General features: G+C 41.1%; 1 protein-coding gene across 1 annotated transcript; it reads left to right on the top strand.

Moving 5' to 3' along the window:
- The first annotated feature begins 5,094 nt into the window (after positions 1 to 5,094).
- LOC105025768 (inward rectifier potassium channel 4) lies at positions 5,095 to 15,086 on the top strand. The gene is made up of 3 exons (XM_010896709.3): positions 5,095 to 5,434; positions 8,127 to 8,273; positions 10,639 to 15,086. The coding sequence occupies exons 2-3, from the start codon at positions 8,251 to 8,253 to the stop codon at positions 12,194 to 12,196; spliced, it is 1,581 nt and encodes a 526-aa protein (XP_010895011.2). The 5' UTR covers positions 5,095 to 5,434; positions 8,127 to 8,250; the 3' UTR covers positions 12,197 to 15,086.
- The last annotated feature ends 653 nt before the right edge of the window (positions 15,087 to 15,739 follow it).

Genomic DNA, 15,739 nt, shown 5'->3' with positions numbered 1-15,739 from the left:
TACAAAAAAAATATTTGTAGACATTTTGGCCAACTGAAAAGTATGAACATGAAAAGTATGAGCATGTACAGCACTCAATACTTAGTTGGGGCTCCTTTTGCCTGAATTACTGCAGCAATGTGGTGTGGCATGGAGTCGATCAGTCTGTGGCACTGCTCAGGTGTTATGAGAGCCCAGGTTGCTCTGATAGTGGCCTTCAGCTCTTCTGCATTGTTGGGTCTGGTGTATCGCATCTACCTCTTCACTACCCCATAGATTTTCTATAGGGTTAAGGTCAGGCGAGTTTGCTGGCCAATTAAGAAAAGGGATACCATGGTCCTTAAACCAGGTACTGGTAGCTTTGGCACTGTGTGAAGGTGCCAAGAAAATGAAATCTGCATCTCCATAAAGTTGGTCAGCAGCAGGAAGCATGAAGTGCTCTAAAACTTCCTGGTAGACGGCTGCGTTGACCTTGGACCTCAGAAAACACAGTGGACCAACACCAGCAGATGACATGGCACCCCAAACCATCACTGACTGTGGAAACTTTACACTGGACTTCAAGCAACGTGTATTCTGTGCCTCTCCTCTCTTCCTCCAGACTCTGGGACCTTGATTTCCAAAGGAAATGCTAAATTTCCTTTCATCAGAGAACATAACTCAGCAGCAGTCCAGTCCTTTTTGTCTTTAGCCCAGGCGAGACGCTTCTGAAGCAGTGTCTTGTTCAAGAGTGGCTTGACACAAGGAATGCGACAGCTGAAATCCATGTCTTGGATACGTCTGTGCGTGGTGGTTCTTGAAGCACTGACTCCAGCTGCAGTCCACACTTTGTGAATCTCCCCCACATTTTTGAAAGGGTTTTGTTTCACAATCCTCTCCAGGGTGTGGTTATCCCTATTGCTTGTACACTTTTTTCTACCACATCTTTTCCTTCCCTTCGCCTCTCTATTAATGTACTTGGACACAGAGCTCTGTGAACAGCCAGCCTCTTTAGCTATGACCTTTTGTGTCTTACCCTCCTTGTGCAAGGTGTCAATGGTCTTCCCCATGATTGTGTAGCCTACAGAACTAGACTGAGAGACCATTTAAAGGCCTTTGCAGGTGTTTTGAGTTAATTAGCTGATTAGAGTGTGGCACCAGGTGTCTTCAATATTGAACCTTTTCACAATATTCTAATTTTCTGAGATACTGAATTTGAGGTTTTCATTAGTTGTCAGTTATAATCATCAAAATTAAAAGAAATAAACACTTTAAATATATTAGTCTGTGTGGAATGAATGTATACATTATACAAGTTTCACTTTTTGAATGGAATTACTGAAAGAAATCAACTTTTTGATGATATAAAAATTTTATGACCAGCACCTGTATTTTTTCCCCTCTTTCTATTTAATATCCTGTCCATGTCCTAATTAGGGTGACTAGATTCAATAGAGTGAAATATGGGACATTCATCATGACAACCTGTCACATTCGAATGGGCAGCAGGTCGGCCCAATAAATTAACATGTGAAATGTGATAATACGGGACAAAACAAGATTTATTTCTAAATAAATCGAGACTGAAAACAGACTGAAATACGGGACTGTCCCGGGAAAAACAGGATGTCTGGTCACTCTAGTCCTGATCCAATACTAATTGTTTTGATAGTTTAACAGCAAGTTTTGAACCACATGGTAGATCCAGCATCTCAGAAACCACTAACCTCCTAGGATTTGCACACTCAAATATTTCTAATACATCTTAAACATCCAGTGAGCAGCAGTTCTGTAGATGAAATAAGCATTGATAATGAGGTCAGAGCGGATGGAAATGCCACAAATACTTTAATGACCACTCATTTTGAACCTTGATATGGATGGGCTCAGTACCAGAACACCACTCCTGTCAGATAAGAACAGGAAGATAATACTTTGGGTCATCGTCTTGTTGGAAAACCAATTTTCAGCCCAGCTTTAGCTTCTTCACTCATGGGCTGATGTTCTGTTCCATGATCTCCTGGTTTACCTAAGAATTCATGTTATCCTCAATCATGTGTATTTGACCAGGTGCAGAGGAGCAGAAGCAGCCCAGATGCTGAGATTCCCACCACCATGCTCTTGGGATGTTATGTTTGGGTTGGCACTTACCAGATTTATTATTTTTCTTGTGGCTCTTGGGGATATTTTGGAAGAGCATCCCATTCATGTTAAAATGCTCTCCATTTGTAAACGATTTGCCTCACAGTGGAGTGATAGAACTCAAAATATTTATTAGATGGTTGTGTGGTCTTACTGAGGATGACCTCTCACTCTGCAATCTTCTTTCCTCTCGGCATGGTGTGTTTTGTATTCACCTGTAAGTATAAACACCGAACTTACCTGGTTTCTTGTCTCCATTTATCAGATACCCGCCCAAACTCTTTTCTAATAATCCCTACTTTGATTGGATCATTTGGTCCCCAACTATTTACCCACCTGATTCTACTAGATTTAACCAATGCAACTTGGGTGTCAGCTATTTTTGCAGTAATTCCTTTAAATTGTTTCCTTTTAATTTAGTTTTTCTAGTACATGCATCATTTCCTCCAAACCAACATATGGAATTGACAGGGGTGGGTAGTAATTTGCAACCAATGAACGCAATTTTCTGAGATGCAAAGCAAGCAGAATCACGTGGCCTACCTGTATGGACGGAGTTGAATTGGCTACCTCAAATGCTAACCATTATCCTTTGGCAGAGTGCTTCCCATCGCACCTTTTCTCCTCAAATATCGTGATAAATTCCATATATTTTATCTTGAAGGCAGCGCCATGTTACAGCTAGCCTATCTAACAAATAGTTGCCTAATCTTCTAAACAATTCCTGTCAGTTGTTCAGTGCAATTCATCCTGTCTGTGTTGTTCAGGATATTTGACAAATAAACCTTGAAACTTGAAAAATATATAACACTAGGTAGACCTATCGCCTATCATTGTTCTGAGAAAGATGCGTTGATAGTAGATAACTAAATCGATCACTAATCTGGTTAGGCGCGCTCCCACCCTTGCGCACATGATGATCACACACGCAATTGTTATTGTGTTGCATATAATTGTGTTTTTAAACCATTAAATAAAAAAATCAAACATGCAACATATCATAATTATTTCGCGCGCCTATTCTTTTTCAATTGAAGTAATCCAAAAGTAATTATACATTTATTCAAAAGTATCAGTAATCAGTACTCAGTATCAGTAATAATATTTTAGTGGGTAACTGATTGCAGTTACTGTTACTGTTTTTACTTGAAATCCGTTCCTCCACAACTCTGGGAATTGATAACTATAAATCTGATGTCATAGTGAAAACAAAAATAAAATCTAAAGCAGCACATGGAAAACCCATTTAGATGTTTAATCTGACACTCAATAGTATTTCTGGTAGCCAGAGATCATGATATAGATGCATAAATGACCAATCATCTTTTTAATAGATGTGCATGTTCCTCTGGCATTTATACACCTGTGAGATAGAATGACTAGACAGAGTGACTAGACAGGCTACGGTCGGATCTGAGGAGAAGATGACCACAAGATGACTCCAAGTGTGAGTATTATTAGCCAGTAATCATCCCTGGGTGTCAGATTAGTCCCCATAACCTTTTGATAGGCACACCTTCCTTCACCACTGTATGCAGGTCAGCTGAATAAGTGGCCAGCTACATCGAATGGGGAATACATTGCAACATTAACTCCTTAAAGGACAGTGCCAGGACTTTTTAACATTATTTTCCGGATATACTCTGTTTGACTAATAACAGAAAGATTAGTTCAAATCCTCAAAAAGGGTAGACAGTGGTTTTATCCTTATGCAACACAGGGGACCATGATAGCACTTGAAAGTCAATCTGAATAAGAGTGTCTGCTTAACGTCTAAAATGTCCCTTTTCTCTAAGCTTTTGTCGCCTCACTACTTCCCTCCTTTGCGCTTCTCCCGCCAGACTCCTTAGTTGAATCTCAGTCCACCCCCTCACTTCTCTGAGCATGTCAAATGGACGGATTCCCAGTAATATCCAAGGGTAGAGCGTAGTGAAAGGAAGTGCCATCCACAACATGATTAAGAAGAGGAAAGGGCAGAGAGAGGATTGTAAAATGGGTTTCCATAGAAACAGTTTGGCTTCATCCATATCCAGTCCATCAAATCGACTGCACCGGCAAAAGTTGTTGAGTTGTTTCCATTGAAGTACAATTTCGTGTTTTCAAAATTAAAGCAAAAACAAGCATTCGTGTTATGATTAAATGTCAATAGAAACCTCAGGTTTTTACATAAACAGCTCATGTAATTCCATACACAATATACACTATGTCAAAGGGCAGTGGTTCTCAAACCTTTTACAGCGCGTACCACCTCAGAAAATGTTTCACTGAATGTAAATCCACTAAAGGGCGCACTGACTACTACCAGTGGTACATGTACCAAAGTTTGAGAACCAGTGTCATAGAGCTGATAAGATTCCAGACGGATGCAGAGCAACTGTTCTCATTGTTCTCCCAGATATAGTGCAAAATAAAGAAAAAGAAACAGAACAACTTCATAGCACTTGAATTCATGAAGTGTTGTTTTGCATAAAGCAGTGAACAGTAGCAGGGGTCTCTTCAAGTGAACCATGGGTCTGGCAGACTGCTTTAGGGGTGTAGGTTAGGGGTGTTTTAGTGTGCTCAGAGACTATGTAGCATATCAATTAACTTTGATATACGGGACTGAAAGAAAGCCTGAGATTCGTTGTGAGTGCATATATTACTAGATCCTGAGGTCTTTCAGAGTTCAGAAATTGATTTAGTGGCAAAATGCAGTCAATGTAACTTGTTAGTGATATTCAAATGTTGTATAAACTTTGATAACTTTTAATACCTCCATACCTTCCAATCTCCCTACAACTACCACACATTTATGTCAGCATTATTATTCCAATAAGACGTAGATGCACAACACTGCCATCAGTGAAATCTTATCTCGCTTAGATGGGGACGCGTTATTTAACGCCTCCACATATACTGTGTACAGAGAGAGGGAGACATATTGAAACTGACAAGCACCCCCTCTCCCCCTCCTCCCTCTCGAACCCACGCGCGAGAAGAGATTGACACAGCACTTGGAGACTCCAGGGCACCAGCCTGCAGAGGACAGCGCACAGACTGGATTACACGAGAACGGAGTCTCCACGGAGGTAGCAGAGGACAACAAAGGATAAAGAGAAGAAAAGAAGGAGTGGTTGATGTTAAAGGGAATAAGAAAGTGCAATGAAAACAAGTGGAAACAAAATATAATGGAACAACACAGCAGAATAGAATACAACTGATCCATTTCCGAAAAAACAAGGCACCCGACTCTCTGTTGCTACACATCCTTCTAAAAAGTGCATGGGTTCTCGTACCTGCAATTGAGGTTCGAATTCAGAAGTGGACAACAAGCAAAGTCACTTTTGGTTTTAAGGTGAGGAAGCCTGGCATGTTTATATATTACCATGTTAATCATTATCTAAAATGGATATACAATGTCCAATGATATTTGTGATGGGAAAAGTGATTCAAGAACTTAACATCTGACAGGTGAAAAATGTTTAATAAATCATTCACAGTCTATAGGCAAATGCTTTTCAGAAAGATGACATACCATAAATGAAGCCTATTTTTGAACTGAAAACCATTTCAGATGGTTCCTGGATCTGATGCATTTTCTCTGTTACTATGGATCCCCTTGGCTGAACTGAGATAAAGAAAAAACTATGATGATATTAATATGGAAATTATAATATATGAGAAAAATTTGATTTTATTAATGTAATTGTGAATTTGAGGTTAGTTGTATACCTCTTACAAGGTACATCAGAATAATCAAGACATTTGCATAAACTATCATTCCCTATTAGAGTTTATGCTTCCATAAATCTAGAGCTCCATAGTCATAATTAAAGGAAACAGCTGTGTTCCAGGGAAAGAGCAAACCGGTGTCTTTTATACAGTTCAACCTTCACCTCAATGGCATCAGGCCTCAGTCATCTGCTTTTATAACTAATAGACCTGCTGCTTATGTTGTCTGCATAACAAACGGAGAGTGGTAGAGCCCTGGTTCACAGAATACTTCAGAAAACCTTTTATGTTTTGTCAAATATACTGTAAAAGCATACAGAAGATGTTGATAAGGAATACATCTGTAGAGAAGCCTAAAACATAACAATAATAAACAGAAGAGTTGGACATTCTGTAGAGAGCAATAAAAGAAAGTGCACTGAAGTTCAAGGAATTTACATTTAAGTTCATGTTATTAATGAAACAGACAATCTCACTGACAAATGTACATGGCCAGGTGATATTTACTGGTAGTACCTGGTGGAAAATCAGATTTCTTCTTCCGATAAACAAGGGGCAACGCTGAAAATATCATTATAATTTTCAATTTACCAAGTCAATAACAGCTCAAACGTATCACGTAATTAGAACTTTCAGCACATTTCAAAAATAACATTCATACATCCCGAAAGAATAGTACAACACAAACGGGCAAGAAAATGATCGAGCCACAGGATTCACCCCATTTAGCAGCAAATTGTACATAGATCTCTGTTGACCTTCATTATGTAACACTCGCCATTTCAATGCGGTCCTCATTTGAAGCCATGCATGTAATGATGGTAATGACTGGAATTGATCAGTCATTGCTTAGTAGGGGGCTGCTGTTGACCAGCGCTAATTGGGACACTACCCTAAGCACACACAGGCAGAGAAGGTTCCATAACACCTGAACATGACACACAGGGAGACCTATCTGCTGCAAATAAGGAGTAACAGGTTATTCTAGACTGTTCCTTGAACATTCGACTGTGGCTCACAGAAGAAAGAAATCCTTTGACTTTTTCCTCTTGTTGTACAGTTGGAGTGGTAATATATTTTATAACAGTATTATGAATACTTATTATCTATTCTGTAACAGCATTTTTAGCACGTACAAACTTGTGGTTAAAAATCTGCACAAAAAAAAGAGACTGCAGTCGTAGAATGGCAAATAGTAAAATATACCTGCGAGCACGCACACACACACACACACACACACACACTCACCCCTCCTGAGGAGGATTGAGAATCTGACAGAATTATTCAGACACTCTCGTCTCACACTTAAGACTATGCACTAAACATTTAATTTTTTACACTCTGGGTGTTGAACAGTTCCATCAAACTTAATTCAAACTTAGTTTAGGATGTTCTATTAACTGTCAACCCTTTCAATATTTCCTCTGTGTGATTCATCCTGAAGAGCTTTTACTGCCCCCCCCTACACCAAGTCTCTAGTGGCGCCATCCGCCTCGCTTCACCACACAGTCACCTTCTGAACGTCACACTAGATGGGTTCCTATGGAAACGGCTCACTGTTAGTCACCACTGTACACCTGAAGTACCGCATCTGTACCTGTGTCATTTAATCTCCTGGACCCAGAGAGTGATCCTTGTCAGTGTGAAACCTGGAATGAACAGGTTCGCTCTCCGGGGCTGATTCTGTTTCATGTCCTCAGCGGCTGTTGCCCTCTTGAATACACAAACCCTCGAAGAGCCTGTGGGAGAAACACGGGGTCTCACAGTGATGAACGGCTTAAAATTTATTGCAAATATTTGAATGTTTTCAGAAAATAAAGATTCGGGTTACTGCCGTGATCTTGGATTGCTTAGTGATTTGTATTGAAGATACTTTGATGGAAGGATTATAAGAGAGATTTCTATTATTTTGAACCGGACAATTCCGTAATGGTGGAAACAATCCTAAACTGTTTTCACACATTGCACGATGCCAGGAAATTCAAAGATCATCATAGAACCAAGTGGTTTCGTTTTTATTGAAGTCTTTTATTTAGCTTTGACATCAGGTGCAGCCAGGTGTGTTAACAGTCGCGACTTTGGCTTTTAAACAGAGGTCAAATGATACAGCCGACCACAGACACATATTACCTCAGGACTGAGCTCTTATGTGCATGACTCAGCACTCATCAAATCATAGTCCTCTCAATAACACACGCTCCCACTAAATCAGTCACAAATGTTGAGGAGAACCTGTGTTAATGTTAAAGGATAAAGCGATGTACAGGGACTGCACAGGAACCGTGGCAAAATGTCTCTTATCTTCTTCCCTGTAGTGGTCTTCACCTGGATGCTGTCCATGAGCCCACTGACAGTTGCCATGCCGATACCAAATCTTTCACAGTAAACGTCCTGCCAGTGCAGAGTCCAGCCTCCCACAGTCTTATACCACTTGGTGCCATGGGAACAGCACGGGCCAACAGGTGAGGACACGTGACAAGTAGCTGTCACACCTGTACAAGACCTTGTGTACCCAAAGCCCGTCTCTTGCAAAGCTTCTCCTTATTTAATGACATGGAAATGGACAACCTTGCACCCGCCTTGTGCAATGAACTGCCTAGGGGTTAGAGCACCTGACCAGTAACCAATAGGGTGCCAGACTGAATCCCAGAGCCAGCAAGGTGAAAAAGGAGGTCTTTTGTCAGCTCGAGAACCCTTATGTCCCTCTAGAAGAGAGTTATGCTAAGTAAATGTACACAACTTGAATATCAAATGAGTGGGACCGAAAATGCTGAAATCATTGAGATTATGATATGTACATGGTTGGATATAGTTTCCTGAAAATTGGTACACTGTAAATAGACAAATAACATCTGTCCCAGTACACATTTACCCATGTGGCTCAGCTGGTAGAGCACAGGGCTTGCATTGTCATGGTTACAGGTTTAAGTCCTACTGTGAACCAATGCAGAAAAAAGTATGAAAAATGTTTGCACCTTCTACTTTCGATTGAAACGGATATGAGTGTCTGCTGAAATATATAAAATGTTACATTAGGTTATCAAGAGACTTGGCTCAGGTATAATCCCCTAAATCCATGTTGACCGCAATCCCTCTCACAAAGATAAATTCAACTCACCTTCCCAGGTAATCCTTTCCAAAGAGAGATGGGTCAGTGTGATCAATATTAGCAGGCTACCAGAGGTAGGTCAAAGAGTCTTGAGGAAAGTGAGAAAGCATATTTTCGGTCTCAGCAAGGATACCAAATAGGGGACTTTAGTGCATTTCTAATCCACAGTGTATAATTTACAACCTCGAGTTGTGATGCTGAGTAAAATGTAAATAAAATCAGAATGCCATGATATGCAAATCATTTAAACCCTCAATGCTATAGGAAATATTACCCAAGACAACATAAATCAAATGTTAAAGCTGAGAAATGTTATTTTATCTTGGAAAATACATGCTCATTTTGAATTTGATGCCAGCAACATGTTTAAAAAAAGCTGGGACAGAGGCACCAAAAGACTGGAAGCGTTGTATAATGCTAAAACTAAACCTAGTGGAATATCACAGAACTAATTAGGTCAATTGACAACAGGTCAGTAACGTGACTGGGTATGAAAAGATCATTCCAGAAAGGATGGGCCAGTCTGAAGTGAGGTTGGGGAGGGGTTCACCACTCTGTGAAAGACCACGCGGGCAAATAGTGCCACAATTCAAGAATAATGTATCAACGTAATTGCAAAGAGTTGGGGGGTCTCATCATCTACGGTACATAATATCATTAAACGATTCAGAGAATCTGGAGTAATCTCGGCATGCAAGGGACAGGGGCTAAAACCAATATTGAATGGCCGTGATCTTCGGGCCCTCAGGCGGCACTGCATAAAAACAGACACGATTCTGTAGTGGAAATCACTGCACGAGTTCCAGGACACTTTTGAAAACCATTGCAAGTTAAAAGTCTATCATGCAAGGACGACACCATACATAAACAACATGCAGAAACACCAGCACCTTCTCTGGGCCCGAGCTCATTTAAGATGGACTGAGGCGAAGTGGAAAACTGTCCATCTAAGCAAAATGATGAATCATGAATCATTGATGCCGCGACCTCCAGGCTAAAGAGGAAAGGGATCATCCGGCTTGATATCAGCGCACAGTGCAAAAGCCAGCATCCGTGATGGTATGGGGGTGCATTAGTGTACATGGCATTGGTGACTTGCACATCTGTGAAGATACTATTAATGCTGAATAATATATATGAAATGACAGATACAGCAAAAGAACAGCTGCAATCCTGCATCAAGCAAGAATGGGACAACATATCACTTTCCAAACTACAGCAATTGGTATCCTCAGTTCCCAAACGCTTACAGAGAGTTGTTGAAATAAGAGGTGATGCAACACAATGGTAACGATGCCCCTGTCCCAACATTTTTGAAAACATGTTGCTGGCACCAAATTCTAAATGGTCATGTATAAAAAAAATCTATATATTTTTTCTCTGTTTCAATATTTGATAAGTTGTCTTCGTACTATTTTCAATTAAATATCAGGATAAATTATTTGCACATCACTGCATTCTGTTTTTATTAGCATTTTATGCAGATGTCATACATTGTCCCTTTCCCTGCAGCTTAGGCAAGCTATGCACGGACACATTGTGTCCCCTAAAGGGCTCACCGGAATGAACACAGTCCAAAACGATCCCGGACACTTTATTAACACCTACTTTCCTCCTGTTCTGCAACCTCTCTCAACCCGCAATCCCGTCTCTTGCATTGTGTCTGGCAAGTATTCATGTTCACCATATGCTTTCCTTCCGTTTTGTTAATCCAACAGATACAGCACCGTATCACCGGATGAGGAGGACCTGAACGTCTCCACCCGCGGGCTCCACAATGGCTATAGCTTTCCAAACACCCGACTGCATTCTCCTAGTGGTACCTCCGGAGGAGACAGGCTACCAGGGGCCAAAGGTCATGGCATGAACAATTACAATGGAACGATCTCCACAAAAGGACCGAGCCAACTGAGAAGTCGCTTTGTCCAGAAAAATGGGCATTGCAATGTGTCATTCTCCAACATGGAGGAGAAATCCCAGCGTTACCTGGCTGACATCTTTACCACCTGTGTGGACATTCGCTGGAGATACTTACTCCTCATCTTCTGCTCCACCTTTCTTTTCTCCTGGCTGTTTTTTGGCATCATTTTCTACGCCGCGTCCAGAGCCCACGGGGATTTTGATGAGCACCCAGGCGTGAGTTCCCCCTCGGGGTTGGAAAGGAAGGGCCCTGGGGTTGGCGAAGGGTTGCAGAAACAGTGGCAGCCGTGCCTCCTTCACGTCGAGGGCTTCGTGGGTGCCTTCCTCTTCTCCATTGAGACCCAGACAACCATCGGTTATGGGTGGCGCTGTGTCACCGAGGAGTGCCCAGTGGCGGTGGTCACCGTGGTGCTCCAGTCCATAGTAGGCTGCATCATTGACTCCTTCATGCTTGGGATGATTATGGTGAAAATCGCACGCCCTAAGAAGAGGAACCAGACCTTGCTGTTCTCCAAAAATGCTCTGATTTCCCTGCGCGACGGCAAGCTCTGCCTGATGTGGCGGGTGGGTAACCTGCGCAAGAGCCACATCGTGGAGGCCCACGTGCGGGCACAGCTCATTCGACCCTACGTCACGGCGGAGGGAGAGTTCCTCCCCCTGGAGCAGAGGGATCTTAACGTGGGCTACGATGAGGGCACCGACAGACTCTTCCTGGTCTCCCCGCTGGTCATTGTCCACGAGATCGACGAGGACAGCCCTCTGTACACTTTGAGCCGGGCCGACCTGGAGTCCGACGACTTTGAGATCGTGGTGATCTTGGAGGGCATGGTGGAGGCCACAGCCATGACCACCCAGGCCCGCAGCTCCTACTTGGCCAAGGAGATCCTCTGGGGGCACAGGTTTGAGCCGGTGATCTTTGAGGACCGGACCAGGTATCAGGTGGACTACGCTCGCTTCCACAACACCTACGAGGTACCCTCCACGCCAATCTGCAGTGCCAAGCAGCTCAGCGAGATCGCCAGTCGGACGGATTCGTCCGCCTCCCCTCACTCGGTATTCCAAACCAGCCCCAGAACCAACCAGCATCTCATATCCCCGCACTCCCCCAGTATCTTCTGTTATGAAAATGAGGTAGCGCTGAGCTGTGGAGAGGAGGAGAACGAGCAGGAGGGACAAAGAGGAAATGACAGGGAGGAGGAAAGGAGGAATTCCGTTTCGGTAGACTTTAAGAACACAATGACAGCCGGGAGCAATGTGCTGTGTGTTTTGGACATGGACAATCAGATTGACTTTGACATTCTGCAGACGACCATTACTTTCGATCCTCTGACATACAAGAGTGAGTCAGGAATCTGAGGCAAAGAGGACGGCACCTTCAAAAGCGCCGGGGACACACTATATGCATTCATATACTGTATCCCTGCCTGATCCGGATTTAGTTATACAGTCCTTGACTTTGACTTTTATTTGAGCCAGTCTCATGTTTTATGTGTATGGCGAGAGAGCCATGGGAGGATGAGCTACCGGTCCTACGCTGCACTCCTCGCGCCTATGTTGGACAGTCATACAGAGGGACCGTTACTTATGAGACGTGACTTATATAGTAGGGTTCAGAAGGGAAAATAATGTCCCATAGTGGTTCTTTCATAAGTATTTTTCCTGTGGGGGAAAGCCTCTTTATGGCTCCAGAGAGAACCGCTTCCTGGTTATGAGTAGCAATAGGACTTAGGTATGCTTCCAGCAAAAGCATCAACCAGGAACCCTAAAATGTTCTTCCTGAAACTACAAAAACTGTTCCACCAAAGGGACAGCCAAAGAACTCTTATGGAACTCTGTTTTAGAGTGTAATAAGAAAGAAACACCAACAATTATTTAAGTACAATTCTTGTATAAGGGAAACAGAATCATTGTCAGGTTGAAACAAATAAACAAGACTTGGGTTCCACATTTAACCAAACCTTTCAAAATAGAAGAGGTACCACAGGATGAGCCCAAAAGGGTTAGGGTTAACCCACTTGCTCAAGTCCTGAAAAAAGCTTTTCCACCATTCTGACTCAGGAATTTGATTTAGCAAACTATTGGTTACTGGTCAGATGCTCTAATCACTAGGCTACATGCTGAACCTCAATATTGATGACCTGGGGTTAAGACCAATTACCTGTGTGGTATGATGAGACAGACATTTAATCAAAGGAAGATTTCTGTTCCAGAAATTCGTAGAAGGAAAGAAAAGATACACAGAAACATTAAGTGACATTTATTTAATTAGCAATAATGTTTATCTACGTAGTTAAGTTACTACATAGTTTGTTTCGTTTGTGCATTATATTTGTATTGGTTGTCAACATCCAGATAGTTTCTGTGAATTCAAAAGGACTAAAAATATAAAGGAAATATGAATCACACCTGGGGTCAAATACTTTTTGAAGTATGTTGACTTTCACACACATTTTGAAGTTAGTATTCGGATGTGTTGTTTTTTTACTTTAAAATACAGTACCAATTGGAATATTGCAATATTGGAAAAAATTAAAATACATTTGGAAAGTATTGGCATGTATTTGAAAATACTAAAATGAACTGACACAAACATTCTTATGCAGTTAAACCTAGACATTTTGTACTTTTTAGTACTTTCGATAGACTGACCAATTGATTTTGCCACAACCATACCCAAAAATTCAGTATTAAACGGACACATCAAATACACAATCATTTTAGCGCAGGTCTGGTTTGAATCTTTCTTCTTTTGGAAAGATTAATGCTTGGCACTGAAACTGTTGAGAGTGAATACTAGGCCTCAACACTCAGCTGTGCAATATAACAGACATGGTTATTTGCTTTTGTAGACTATAAAAATAACTGCTCCCGCCTGTAGATAGCAGAATACTTACACTATTTTTATCTGTCAAGTCTTCATCTGAGCCTCTCCGCTGCATAATATACTGTTGTTCACACATTGTTTCCAAACTGCATTTAGCATAGATCAATTTCTTATTGATTGGTTGTTGCTTTGCATAAAATCAATATCAAATATTAATCCATAATTGAATTACCATACCTACAGTAATTATTGTCTGAGATCTGAAATGTATATTTTGAACAGTATTTAGTATTAGTACCTTCATTTAGAACAAAACTAGTTTTTATCATTTTCCAGAATTATGCTGTTTATTGAATTACTGTATGTCCTGTTTTTGTGTTGCAAAATGAGCATGAATTTACAATAATGGAAACTCCCTCTTCTATGTGTACAGTGTAAGTAGTAAGAGTATCAAAACCTGCCAATCTGGTCACAGATCATGTCACCTTTAAAACAATCCCCTTCAATAAATACTTTGGGGGAATCACCTAAAAGCACTTTCCTTATAAAGACTGACTTTAGAATGAATGTTGAAATATGTGTGTGTATTTTAATTCCTATGGAGACAAATGTGTTTAGGTGGGATATGGATTGGGCATAAAATGACATAATGACTCAGTTTTGCTAAACGTTCAGTCTCTTGCACTGTTCCATCTACTTATCTGAAAGTTGTACACGTCTTTTTCCTTGCTCTACTTTACAACCTTGTCATTTTCCAACAAAAATTTTCTGTTCTTGGGTAACATCTGCAAAATTATTTGTGAACATTATGTAAAGTATGTGAGTGTATGTGGTGTGTGTTTGTGTGTGTGTGCATACGTGCCCACAGTACATGTGTGTCTGTGTATGACAGAGAGTGCTGTGCATTCCACTTTAGTCAAAAAATCTTTTAAAATCTATTTGACATTTATTTGCAGAATTTGCACTTCTTAAATACCCATTAATTTGTGGGATATCAATCAACTGTTAAGGCACATGGGAAAGGTTGTTCATACAATGCAACTGGCACTTTACATTTTTATGTCAAACAATAGTTTGAAAATAGTTTTTACGTGTAAATGTGATGTTAGCATCTGCTTGGAGTAAGTGCTGAGAATCTATGGTGAGCTATGTGAACATCACTATATCTGGTTTACCAAGTATATTTGTCAGACAAACCAATTTTGTAATAAGCTTTGCCCAGAATATTTGTGCTATTTTATCTTTGCCGCTTGCACTATGTTAACACACATTAGCCCTGTGCAATATTCAAAACCACAGGTGGAGAAACACAGAACCGAATATCCAAATGCCCGGACCAATAAAAGCTTGAACTGCAAGTATTTATTTAAAGCACTTTTTTCCTTGTGTACCTTGAAGTTGAAAATAAATACTCATACTGTTGATAGTTAGTTTGTCTTTATTCACGTACAAGAAACAAAATGTATGCAATAGAAAAAAAACGGTTTAATTCAGACAGGAAACAAAAGTTAGAGAGTTGACATAACAGAGAAGGATGGTAGACTGTTGTTCTCCTGTTGTGACACTAGAGGACTCTGAAGACGGTTCCATCACTGAGATTTCCATCAGAGAATATGGAGGCCAACATTCCCTCTACTGGCAAGTTTTTTTCCAATGTTCACCACACGGCGCCCTGAATGAACCATCAGACTGAAGCAAAACCATGCCTGATTATTCGTGCTAATGTCTGACAAGGCAAGGGACTCTTCGAAGCATGAAAAATCCCATTGCGAAATGAAACGCACATTATATCAAAGGGGATTTAAGGCCCAAACAAATGCATGGCACCGGGTACGGACATATAAATGAAATGTTGTATCTGGCATGATGGGAAATCATGTCCAGCAGCAGCTGCAGCTTCGACAAAAGAAAGACAGAAAATACAGTTCTTATGGGACCCTTAAGTTCTATGCTCAAGGAGAACCCATCTGATCTTAGTAGCATGGAAAGGGACTTTAAACAGGGGTCACAGAGGCCAAATACTGGTGCCGACAAACCCTGGCACTTTGTCAACACCGCCACAAGCCTCTGGTTCT

Source organism: Esox lucius, chromosome 11 (assembly GCF_011004845.1).
Source record: "Esox lucius isolate fEsoLuc1 chromosome 11, fEsoLuc1.pri, whole genome shotgun sequence".
Lineage (NCBI taxonomy): Eukaryota > Metazoa > Chordata > Actinopteri > Esociformes > Esocidae > Esox > Esox lucius.
This window is presented reverse-complemented; position numbering and strand designations above follow the sequence as displayed.

What these genes read in the sequence shown, in the direction of transcription:
- LOC105025768 (XM_010896709.3), top strand. Translation starts at nt 8,251, where the DNA reads ATGGGAACAGCACGGGCCAACAG. An exon ending in GGAACAGCACGGGCCAACAG is followed by an intron (nt 8,274 to 10,638) that starts GTGAGGACACGT and finishes TTAATCCAACAG; the next exon opens with ATACAGCACCGTATCACCGG.